Genomic DNA, 12,655 nt, shown 5'->3' with positions numbered 1-12,655 from the left:
CTGCTGAGGGGGTTATGGCAATTTGGTTGTTCAGTCCATGATTTACTCCTTGTTGTTTGTTTATATCCAACCTTTATCTCATATCAGCTCCTTTCTTTGTATTCAGTTTCTTAGATTTTCCTTAGATCAGTGTATTGACTTGATCATTGTTTATTTCCTCTTCAGCTCCTTTCATGTTCCTTAGTTTTCTTCCTTCCACCAGCCTGCCCGGTCTTCCCTCACAGCTGCACCCTGTTCCCAATCAACCACCTATTCTTTAGCAAATAATCAGGCTCCTCAGTATTTAACTTTCTCATTTGCTAAGAAAGTTACCATCTTGCCTCTTCCTTGTCCTGATTATTGCTGTATTGTAAGTTTGTTATTTTATGTAAAGTCTCTTTATTATATCTCCTGTATTCAATTATGCCTGTATTATGGGTTCAACTGCAACACTACATTGTGATAGTTTCATGTTCTGTGCCTGGTTCATTATGTTATACTTCTGAGTTTGTTTTATACTGAAAACCATTTTAATGCTAACCTTTCGATGCCCAGCTCCTTGTTGCACATTTGTTGAACAGTAACCAGCACCTTCTTCTGGACACCCTGTCGCAGCTTGAAGTAAAACTTATCCCTGTCCTTTGGCACTGGGCTGGGAACAAGAAAAAATATGAGTTATGAAGACCAGATATTTACATACAATATATGACATTTTTATCTCCTCAAATGTCTGCCATCAAATCAGACAAAATCTTTCCTGATTTCATTTGAATTACTACATTATTTTTCCATTTGCCAAAACAATAAAATAACTATTTTTTTACATATATATTTACAATTTTGGTAATCCTAACCATCTAAAGTAAGACAATGACAAATCAGTTGTGTGTCTTTTTATACTGCTGCGTACACAAATACCTGATATTAACATTACCAAGGGTACTTCAATATAGCTTTTTTAAAACTCAGTTCATTCTCTGTTGCTTTGTAACTGTTACCTTTTTATTTACATTTTACTTAAGATGTCACAAGTTATCTATCGTTGCCAACTGACATGAAAAAATTGGCCGACCATGTTTTCAATCATTAGCCTAGCAGAGTCAAAATTTTCAACTGCAAAGATAATATTTTCTGCCCAGAGTCCTGTTAGTAAAAAGACAAAACAGAAACTGTGTTTGTGCATTTGATTTGCATTTGTGTGTGTCTGGGTGTTTGGACCAAGTACTTGTAGTTGCCTTTGCCATCATCTTCTCTGATCTCTAGTGAGACAGTGAAGGTGTAGAGATCACCATCAGGCGGGCCAGAAAGCGCGGTGTCCCTGATGTCTGCTCGTTGTGAAGAGCGCCGAAAGGCTGTGGAGAAACTGTAAAGAATGCGGCAGACCTGAATGGAAAGACAAGAAAGGGAGAAAATAGACAATTGAAAAAGATGTTACAAAATTAATACCTTACAAGTAAACGGGAGGACAAAATAAAAATGGAAAACAAAGAAACAAATTGGGGGGAGAAAAAAAAAGACAATAGTGCCCCCAACTGGCCAACAATAGCTGGTACAACTAAATATTTTTTAAACACTTGGGAAGTTTTTACTAGTCGTCTATGAGTGCTCCACGTTATTTAAGGTAACTGCTGGTCTTCACCCGTCTTCCTTTTTGAGACCAGCTGGACTTTGAGCTGCAAGATAATTTGTTTGTATATTTTTAAGTTTTTCAAATTAAGTTAAGAAAGAAAACAGAGTCAAGTAACACTTTTCCAACATTGTTGTGAACTCTAAATATTTTTGACTTGCAGGAGATCCCAAGATAATCAGAAGTACTACAAGTGCTGTACATGTTTTGTAACTACAAAAAAAAGTAGTTACAAACATTTTCATTGTTTCACAGAACTAAAATGGAGTAGTAACATTCTGTTGTACAATTAGAAAGAAACATGTAGACTGAAGCATGCTATATACAGACACGTAGACTGAAGCATGCTATATACTGCCTGTACTTGTTAGTCCAGACAGGAACTGGACTAACAAGTACAGGCGGCTTTATTTAACTAAATGCAAATCAACTATTTTGTACAGTTCTGTATTTCTGTTGTGATTCCATTGCATTTCTGTAATGGCAACAAAGACCAAGTTATTGACAGGATTAACAGCTTCTGATGCTGGAAGGGAAAATACTAATTTTTAAAAAGTATTTTGGATCTAAAATGTTGAAGAATTGAACTAATGGAGCCTGAGAAACTAGCTGAGATTTTGTTTAGTGTTTATTGTCTAAACAAGTTTAACTCACGGCCTCTTTGATGTGGCAAGAGAAAACGTGAATCTGGAAATCCTCTGAGCTTCGGTAACTCTCAGTGAAGGAGAAACAGTCGCTTTCCACAGAGCCCTCCCTCCCACGGGCGCAGAACAACACTTTGTAGATGGGGAAGGAGGCGATCTCTGTTCCTGAGGCCTGGTCTACGATTCTGAGAAGATGGAAAGGACAAAAATTACACAATATTTCTGTTACTGTACATGAAGCTGATTATTTCCATTTTTGATTTATAACTGAATTAATTAGTAAGGCCTTCAGCTATAAATAATCAGTGCATTATTTGTTTGGCTGTTTTATTCTTATTTTAGTCAACAGTCTCATTTCCTTTAGAGTACATTTTAAATTCCATGTTCCCTTTTTACTAAATGAATGAACGTGGCTAAAAGAGTTTCTGTCATCTGATTTTACTTCATGATCTGTAGCATATTTTTTTCATTCTTGGAAAATAACCTCCAAGGTCATTTTCAAAAGACCTTGGAGATTTGAAAACTTGTGATAACTGATTTAAGTAAAGAAGATAAGTTAGATTTGACAGTCAGGCTCAGAAGTCCTTATCATTATCTTATGATTTGTATTTTAAAAATGTCATTTTGTCCATGTGTATACGTGTCCATAAGACAGTTACACCTTAAGCCTTCAGTTCCGAGCTTCCCATCAAAGTTGAGACAATTTTTCAGGTGAAATATTTTGTGATCCAACTTTGAATCAAAGCCAAACACAAATTCATACACTATGCTTTGCAAAAAGTAGTTTTTCCAAAAAACGTCGGACACAAGTGCTTGCAAAACGTATTCATAACCTTTTGAACTTTTTTATAGTTTTTCACATTACAACAACTTCTGTTAATTTTATTTTTTCATTCTTTTGCCAGTTCTTTTCAAAATAGCTCATGTTCAGTCAGATTGGAGCATCTGTGAACATCAATTTAGGTTTTGTCAAAAAACAAAAATTGTTTTGTTTCTACTTTACTTTACTCAAACATCATACAAATTAATCTAAACCATAATATTGTAACTCTGGCTGCCTGTTCAGGGTCGATGACTTCAGCCTTTTAGACCCTCTACCAGGTTGTCCTCCTATATTTAGCGTCATCCATCTTCACATCCACTCTGACCAGCTTTCCTGTCTCTGCAGAAGGAAAACATCCTGACAGCCTGATCTTTCCATCCGCACTTTTACTAATAGCTGTGGTGCATTCAGGGTTATTTTCCACCACATGTAGCATTTTACTTTTGGCCCAAAAAGTTCAACTCTAGTTTCATCTGTCCAGGGAATCCTCTATCAACTATACAGTGTCACCTTTATGGGACCACAGAAGGCATTTCATTTGGCTTCCTATAACAAGTCAAATTCTTGAAAACTTTTGTTTAAAGAAAAAAGTGTGGACGGCACAACTTGTCACAATTTGTCCACTACTTACTACCAAACTTTAATTAGGTGATGTTTGGTGGACTGTATTTTACTAAGGCATATCGGAGAAAAGAAAATGGAAGTAAACACACATGAACATCACACTTTTAAGACTTATGAGTAAAAAATGTTGAAACCAATTTCTCGCTTTCATCCCTTGTTAGTCTATCACAATAAGTGATAGACTTATCACAATAAGTCCCAGCGAAACACACTGGGACTTAGTGAAAAAAAAGTTCAAGGGAAATATTAGTATTTGCAAAGCACATACTAATATTCTGTCCATGCAATTTTCTAGTGTCTCAGTATTTCTTACAATCAGACTCCTTTATCTGACCTGACAGAACCATCTGGACCACAGGGAACATGCAGTGTGATGGGAATCGGGATGGCACTCTCCGCTCGCAGGGTCGCCATGGCACTCTGCGCCTCTGCCTCGTTGCGAGGAGCTTTGACCCACGTGCAACCCAGATACGATAGCTTGTTGAACTGGACGCTGTCCTCCTCTATGACACTGGGACTGGATGGTGCCGGACATGTTTCTGTGTACAGACAGACAGGTTTTTCTCTTAACAGTTTTGGCCACTTGTTGAAAACTTAAGGTGAAGTTTTCTTTCCATGTCATGTGAACAGGAAACACTCTTGTACCTAAACAGACAGCGACAGAAAGAGCAAAGCTGCATTCACAGCACCAAGAAGAGGATGGAAGAAAGATGCGTTAGAATGATAGAGGAAGTTCGAGGGTCTTCTCTGAAATATCTTCCGGTCTGAAAGTTTCACACCCACAAACAGGAAGCAGAACAATGAAATCAGCAGCTGAACTTCCACTGCTCACATGCTCGCTTTTATGGCATGATAACAGTTTCCCCCTCAGTCTCTCTGCAGCTGTCCAGCACAACTGCAAAATCATACTGACGACACTGCCAGCTCTTGTTTAAATGGTGACCAATACTTCCTTAACAATTTAACACGGTCTTAATTAGGGGAGTAGTGATACCTAAAACTCATTAATATCACATAGGGCTGGACAATATATCAATAACAATAGATATCTCTGTAAACACATGATTGATATCAATAGGTAATACATCTGATAGAATACTCAATAATTTCATTGAACTCCAATCCAGAACCACACAGCATTCTGAGGAATATCGGCAAATGAAAGGCTTTAGCTGATCTCACTGCCAGCTAACCAAGTTTGATTACATCAACTAACTCACTCATTCTTTGGTAATCTAGCAACAACCTGTTAAGTAACTTGTGGTTGCCTAGCAGCAACCTCTTTGAGTAACTTGCACAGCAGCAGTTTAATGTTTTACCACAGTGCGACCACTCCTTAAAAATAAAACGAACAGCAGGGAGTGGAGGGAGAAAATAACCACGAGAGTGAACTTGTGTCACGTTACCTGTTTGGAAGTATTCCAGATATTTAAAACAAAAAACGAATCAATAATTATTTATATAAGCTATTCATGACACTCTTATATCATGATATGTTTTTCAGCCACATCATCTAGCCCTAAATTCACAAGAACAAGACAGGACGAGACTTTCATTATACTTTAAAGATCTAATTTATGTCAAAATAGGCCTTTATGCTTCATTTTCTTTGGTTTGTCCACAAACTTAGCAAACCAAAGTCTTCTTCAGCCTTTTTATCTTTTCAGACCTTAGAACAGTGCTTCAACTATGCATAGTCTGCAGTTACAACATTTTCCATTTTTGTCCTCCAGCCATTGGTTGTTTTAGAGATGCTTTCTGCCTCCTTCAGCATCTGAACTATAGTGTTTACATATTGTTTATCCTCGTTTATCACTCTGTCGCCATTTATCACTCCTACTTCAAAGCCAAAATGCTACTAAACAAATTATTTAAGAATATTTGGAGCATATTATGTTAGAATTTTATCAGGTGAAGTCAGGCTTACTGCAACTGACTAGCAGTCACTTCAACAAGAAATATTGTAATGTTTTAACATTACAAGATCTTGTACAGAGAGATTTTGTTACAGCCCTAGACCTAATGCTTAAAATAATTGGGGGGGGGTTTTCAGGAACATAATACAGGTTTCATAAATCTCAAACTGTAGTTCAAATGAACCATCTTACCCAGTTTAGCCTCAACTGCACTAGGTAGTTAAGGTTTTTGGCAAGAGATGATTAAATGTTGTCCCCAAATCATGAAAAGATGTCAAACAAGAGCTTTAATAATGCTAACCAGACAGGAAACTTACAAAGCTGGTGTACAGACATATTTACCTGTACAGCTAAATGAATCCTCCCATTCCAGTGCAGAGGTAATAGAGAAAAATATTAAACATTTTTTAATATTGTTAAATATTAAACAATATTTAAACAAAAAGAAAAAAAAGGAGTCAGCTTGCCCCCAAGACAGTGATGCCGTGGGCATTTGCCACACATGAACATCGAACACCTCAAGTGAAAGCAAAGGTGAATTCATCTTCAAAGTGAAACCTCACAGTAGCATTACATGTCACTAGTGCTACATTTGATGTTGTCTATAAGATTTAAAAAATAACTGATTAGTTTTGCTAGTAAAGATGTCTTCACCAAATTCAACTGAAAATAAAAGCTGAATAGCTGTATTTGCATTTAAAAATGTCCCAACATACCTTTTCTTTTTGCCTTTTTGGGAACAAAACGCTTCCTTCTTGTGAACATTGCTAACCATTTGCTTAAAGACAGTCATAGTGCTTATTTCCTGTGTGACACATTTCATCACTCTCCGTTTCATTTCACCTGAACTCATCCAAAAATAAAATAAATTTTTATGCTGGACTTCCTCTCCTCTGATGTGAAGAATCACATCTGCTTTTTATGTCATTGTAAACATAATGAAGGATCATTAAAAGCAGTTAAAGTGGGGGAAAAAAGACTGAAACGATCCAAACAAATCAGTCAGGGACACAGAGGAGTTAAAGCACAGAGCATCAGAATCACTCAAGGGTCACCCTAAAATTCTCACAGTATATAAAAAGAGTAAAAACATCTTTCAATGCTGGGAAATAAAGATTTACAGCAAAAATGTATCAACTGATCTATAAATGCTTTTATTTTAAACAGCTTGAAATTGTAACTGTATTTTTAAAACATTGCTAGCTTTTCATTCCTTCCTGAGGCTAGGAGTTAGTCTTGGTCAATGAAACTCTCGGTACTCATATCTACTGCAGTATGCAATATAACAACATTTAAAAACAACTAAAGTAAATACAGCACAATATAGTACAATAACAGTCTGCTTAGCAGAAGATCATCAAGTTCCTATGAAGAGGATTTGTTTATTGAACTTTTTGTACCCTTTTTAAATTCAGAAGTTAACAGACATTTCACATTATTTGGTTGAATAATTTTCCAAATGTTCTTGCTATCCTTCCACAAGTTTCTCACAATTGTTTGAATTTTGGTCCATTCCTCTTGACCGAATTGGTGTAACTGAGTCTAGTTTGTGGACTAAGATGCTCAACATACCAAATAGTCTGTGTCTGAAATCAAGGCTTTGTGATGAATACTCCAGCTGATTGTCTTTGTTGATGCTGTGCCACTTGGAAGGCCAATTTGTGCAACAGCTTTAACTTCCTGGTTGATGTCTTAAGATGTTGCTTCAATATTTCCAAATAGTGTTTTTTACTCATAAAACCATCTATTTATGTTTGTGTAGCACTCCATCCTGCAGCAAATCATCCATACAGTATGATGCTGCCATCTTCATACTTCACAACTGGGATGGTTTTCTCAGGGTTGCAAACTTGCCCCTTTTTCCTTCAAGCTGCAGTATGTATCTTTAGTTAAAAAAATTTGTTAGTTTTTTTTTAAATATTGGTTAAAATTATCACAATGTTGTGACAGTATAATATGAGACAAATAATCTGTAAAAATATCTACATTTTTATATTACCTTTGGAGCAATGGATTTTAGGCCTACATTAGTACAGAATTAATTTACCCTGTGGCAAATGACACCCTGTTACCAGCATCAGTCAGCATTTTCAGAAAATGTGTTGTTTTTCCCTGGGATTGTCCACACATTAAGCACCAAAAACCCACATCACAGAAACCCCTTTCTTAATAGTGCACTGGGTGGACATTCCCCTGTTTTATATACAAGTCTTGACTTGTATATAAAAAGTTTGAACAAATTAGCGCAGCACTTCCAGGCATTTGGAAACTGAACCCCAGGATGAACAAGACTTGTGGAGTTCCACAATTCTCTCTTATGATTTTTGTGTTATTTCTTATATTTCTCCTAACTGAATTATATACTCAGATGTGCTTTCAATTAATTTAAATGTTGTGAATTAATAATAAGGAGCTCCAACTCGCAACAAAAAACAGCTAATCTGTTTTAATAAAGAGAGATAAAAATAATAAAGGTTAGTTGTACATCCCTACATAGATATAGATGGGTTGTGGGGTAAAAAGCTGGCCTGGTGTTAGGAGCTGGAAACAACTTATGAAATTGTTATAGCTTCCCCAACAGGATTGTCTGTGCTTTTTTACGACTGGAACTATTTCCAAGCGGCCGGTTTTGTCTTTTCAGTAAGCATGAGATAAATGCAGACGCCTTTAGTCACCCGACTGGCAGTTCACAACAACAGATGGAAAGGGAACAGCATTGCATTAATCCAGTCATTTCTGCATTTCCTCTGGCATTTTTGTAACAAAATGCCAGAGTTCTAGACGGGGAGCAACAGGAGCCAGTGTCCCTGCAGAACCGGTCTTTCCTCTTGCTATGCCTGAGGTAATGAAGGGATAATACTAAATGAATTTCTTAAATTGGTCCCTCAGACCAATTTCATTATTTACCTTCACAGTTTTACTTTAAATAAAAATAAAAGTGTTGGACTTTTAGCTTGAGCCATATTGAGATAGTATCAGACTTTTCATCTGCAGCTTCAAAGTCACAAGTGGCTCAGTTAATATATTCAACAATGAAATATTGCCCTGTTTTTTGTTTCATGCCTTTCTTCTGTGCCCCTATTAAAAACAACACTGGCTCCACCCTGCTGAAGTTGGTCTAGAACCGCCACTGATAACCAGCCCATCTCAATGAAAATAATTCAGAACAGGCTACAATATTAAAATCTTGTGTGTGCACAAGATTTTATTACCACTACACAGTTTCAGTTAAATCTCTGTGGTTTTTCACTGTTGTAAAAATGCTGGCTTATGAAGTCAAGTGATATAATAGAAGAGCAGAAAGCCAGTGCTAGAAATCATGATTTTCCTGTTGGACAACAACACGGACTTATCCTCACATTCAGCTGTAGCTCAGGTTGTCTTACCAGTAAATGATGTAGAACCTTGTTGAACTTGATTTGTGCACCTGAACACGTTGCGTTTGAGCACAAGTGACCAAAATAGGACTGGGTTGTTCGTTAAGGTCACCCCATGGAACAGAACCCTATTACTCCATCATACATAACTTTACAAGCCACGTTGTTGTTTTCATACATGGTTGTTGGTAGAACTGCCAAAATTAGACAAACTTAAACAGAATAACTTTGTTCATTATTTAAGTCTGTACAGGTAATACTGAAAAGTAGTTCATGAGTGTGTATAGTTCCTACAGCCTGAAAGCTCTGTTTTGCTGTACAAGGGTTGTTTATTGAGTGACCTCAGTCAACTATGTTTACATGCAAAGCAGCCAGAGTTCAAGTGCTGACTGTGTTGATCCAATAGCAAAGAAAACCATGGGAGGGGTACGGCTCTGGCAAATCAAGGCCCCGTTTTGTACCCAAGTGTTGCTGTTTCACCCAAATCTTTTCTGTTTTTATACCCGTAAACAAGCCACTTATTGTACTTAACCAATGAATTTAAATATATCTTAATTTATCTAATAATAATACACCACGTCAATTTCTCATAAACCAAAACAACTAAAACAACCTGCTGATAGACATTACTTAACTGCATGTGCAGTAGACCAGGAGTATCCAACCACAAGCTTTTATAATTTTCAAGTCATAAAGTTTATAAATTTGATTAATTAAAAAGTTCCAGCTTGAGATCATGAGCATGCTAACAAGCTCATTGCAGTAAGCAATTAATTAATTGCATGACAAATTAAAATAAGTTTGATAATTTCCATTCTGATGGAAGTCTTGTTAACAGAAATGTCACAATCAATTTTATGTACAGTTTCAGTTGTGTGTGGTTTATAATTCTGTTTTATTTATTGTTTTGTTTTATCTTGTATAGTTACAATATCTTACAGTTCCAGTGCCAAATGTTCTTTACAAAATTAAAGTTTATTCATCTTTGAGAGAGGAAAATTATGCCACTCTCAATATATTACTTGAAAAAAGTCTCAAAACATTATTATTGTTTATTGCAGTAATTACTGGGACAAATTATTGTCCAGCAAAATTTGTTTTTGTGACAGGAATAAATGTTAACCTTATTCAAACCTATTGGTTCCAGAGTGTTTACCTGCAGGTTGGGTCTCTGATACTTGGCTCTCTAGTTTCTTTTCCTTCTCCATCTGTTCCACACAGCTCTTTTCTACCTTCACCTCATCATCGTCATCCAACACCTCCTCCATAGCCTTTTCCAGCTGATCACTTCCATTCCAGGACATCTGGGGGTGGGTAAGACAAAATATTACAGGAGCAGGCTATTTTTAGCTTATGACTGCACAGAATCACATAAAATTCATGCACAAATGTATTCACCCCAGTTTAGGGACTGTATATTTGGTACAGAAGATCACTTAATCTTGTAAAATATTCAAAGTAAGAGTTTTGCTTTATATTTTGCAACTTCAAATTTACTCAAAATATCTCAGGTGTGACTAACTTTGTAGATTATGGGGACAATTCATTTAAACTAATTCAGTGATCATATGGTGCTCATTTCTGACCTTGAGTCTTGGTCTGCCCTCAGAGCCCTGCGGTGAACTGGCTGAGCTGGACTGCACTAGGACAAACTCTTCACTGGTGACGGTGGCCACGGACTCTGTTGAGCTGCTGACTTTGCCCAGTGAGGAGCTGTCATCCATGGCTAGCAGGTTCACTCAGGATCAGGATCTAAGGGAGACCAAGGTTAATGTTCTCCCCTTCCCTCCTGTCAGCCCAGCTGTGTTGGACGGCAGCCTGCATGAAAAACAAAAGGAACTACATTAGAAATGTGGCACTCACATGTGAATACAAAGAGCAGTGAGGCTCTTTCAGACTGTATATCCTATTAAACTCATGGTATTGTTGCCTCCCAAACAATCATGTAGTTACATTTGCAATAGTGTCCAACCCTTAAAAGTTCATTATGAGGCCCAATGAAACAGTTCAGCAAATGAAATCAACAAATATGGGTCACATTCTTGATGTTTTCATTTAATTGCTTAAACAAACAAGACAAGTTTTATGCAACATCTGAGTTAATGATACCCGTTAGGATGGAAGGACCCACTTGCTATACAACAACATATTCAGTTGCATAATTCATAAGATTTAACTGCAGCAACAGTCTCTGAAAGCCCAGCTACCGATTAATACAATCATTGAGTTTCCATCAATAACATTTTATGATGGTTATATTTTTAAACTTGTTATTTATGTATAACTGAGTGTTCATCCGGCACTTTATGTTAAATTAAACTTTGTACAGAACTTTTAAGGTTTACCAAAATGCTACTTAAGAGAATTATTTTTGTTGTCGTTACTGTTTTGTTAAAAATAAGTGTTTTTTAAATTAAAGTAAAAATAATTTTAAAAAAAACTCTGTAAGATATTGTCAATATAGGTGCATCTCAAAAATTTTAATATTATGAAGTTTCTTTATTTCAGTAATTTAAGCGTAAAACTTGAATTATATGAATTGTGTATTATTGTAGATTCCGTTTTAGATCTACAAATGTCATATTTTCATTTTTCAATGAACTATTGGGATTAGCTGTAAGGCTAATAAAATTAGTTTGAAAATATGTTGCTGTGTGTAATCAATATACTGGATAAGTTTCACTTTGAATTAATTTATGGAAATTAGTTTTGTTTTTTTACATTTTTTTATTACAATTACATAGCATATTTAACTAAGACTTTAATTTGAACTCTTGCAAACAATAAATCATTTTTCAAACATAAATACATACAAAATTAAGTGGGTTTGTACAAAAATAACATTAACAGCAGCTTTCCTAAAAACGGTAACCTAAAAAGCATCTTAGTTTATTTTAAACATTAATTGACATTCATTTGTGGTACCTCTGTTAACACACATTACAAAACAAGTATTGACAGGGCCTAAGTATCTTTATTACACCCTGTACACATTTAAAAAAACGTCTGGCTGAGCCACAAACACGCCTTTATGGAACAGTAGTTAATGAATGGCTGCTGGAATGTGAAATTAAAAGGTTACATTTCCATAAGTGGTGCCAACATATTTGAAACATATTTCAAATAAAATGCCAGCATCAGAATAGCAACAGTCAAGAAAATAATAATCACTTCTTACAATTTGAATGGCCTGACTATTTTATTGGGAAAAAACATGCATGTATTGCTCTGGCAAAAAAACAACAAGCCAGAAAAATACAAGCAGCAGGATAGGTTGGGCATTTAATATCAACAACAACCAAATGAGAAAACAAAGTGTGGATCAAAACGACTGTAATAACATAGGTGCAAGCAACATCAAGCATACTACAGTATTTTAAACCAGAAACATAAAGATAATCATATCTGTAACCAATCACAACTGTAACTTACACTTTGTGGTAAAGGCATTCTAACTTTCTACAACAATAATGCTGTCTGACAACAATACCTGTCAGTGTGATCTGATTATAATCTGACACAGATCATAACCAGTTACACTTTGATCGGCTCTCATTGGTGAAAAATCTGAATTTTCTTACCTATTTATAAAATGCATCAAAAATTAGAACTTCTCCCATCCTATATCCATAAACACCTCCGCAAATAACATGTTTGATGCACTT

General features: G+C 35.9%; 1 protein-coding gene across 1 annotated transcript in view; it reads right to left on the bottom strand.

The window, feature by feature from the left end:
• The window catches only part of rabgap1l (RAB GTPase activating protein 1 like), a 116,870-nt gene that overhangs the window by 99,963 nt on the left and 4,252 nt on the right, over positions 1-12,655 (bottom strand). Inside the window, exons 2-7 of the mRNA XM_023339056.1 lie at positions 10,577-10,808; positions 10,147-10,294; positions 4,032-4,236; positions 2,261-2,435; positions 1,205-1,362; positions 521-631 (exon numbers count right to left, since the gene is read on the bottom strand). Of these exons, the coding sequence (XP_023194824.1) occupies positions 521-631; positions 1,205-1,362; positions 2,261-2,435; positions 4,032-4,236; positions 10,147-10,294; positions 10,577-10,714 (935 nt within the window). The 5' untranslated portion in view covers positions 10,715-10,808. The remainder of the gene's footprint in view (positions 1-520; positions 632-1,204; positions 1,363-2,260; positions 2,436-4,031; positions 4,237-10,146; positions 10,295-10,576; positions 10,809-12,655) is intronic.

This window comes from Xiphophorus maculatus, chromosome 9 (assembly GCF_002775205.1).
Source record: "Xiphophorus maculatus strain JP 163 A chromosome 9, X_maculatus-5.0-male, whole genome shotgun sequence".
In the NCBI taxonomy this organism is placed as follows: Eukaryota; Metazoa; Chordata; class Actinopteri; order Cyprinodontiformes; family Poeciliidae; genus Xiphophorus; species Xiphophorus maculatus.
Note: the sequence above shows the minus strand (reverse complement) of the source record. Positions and strands in the feature narration are given on the sequence as shown.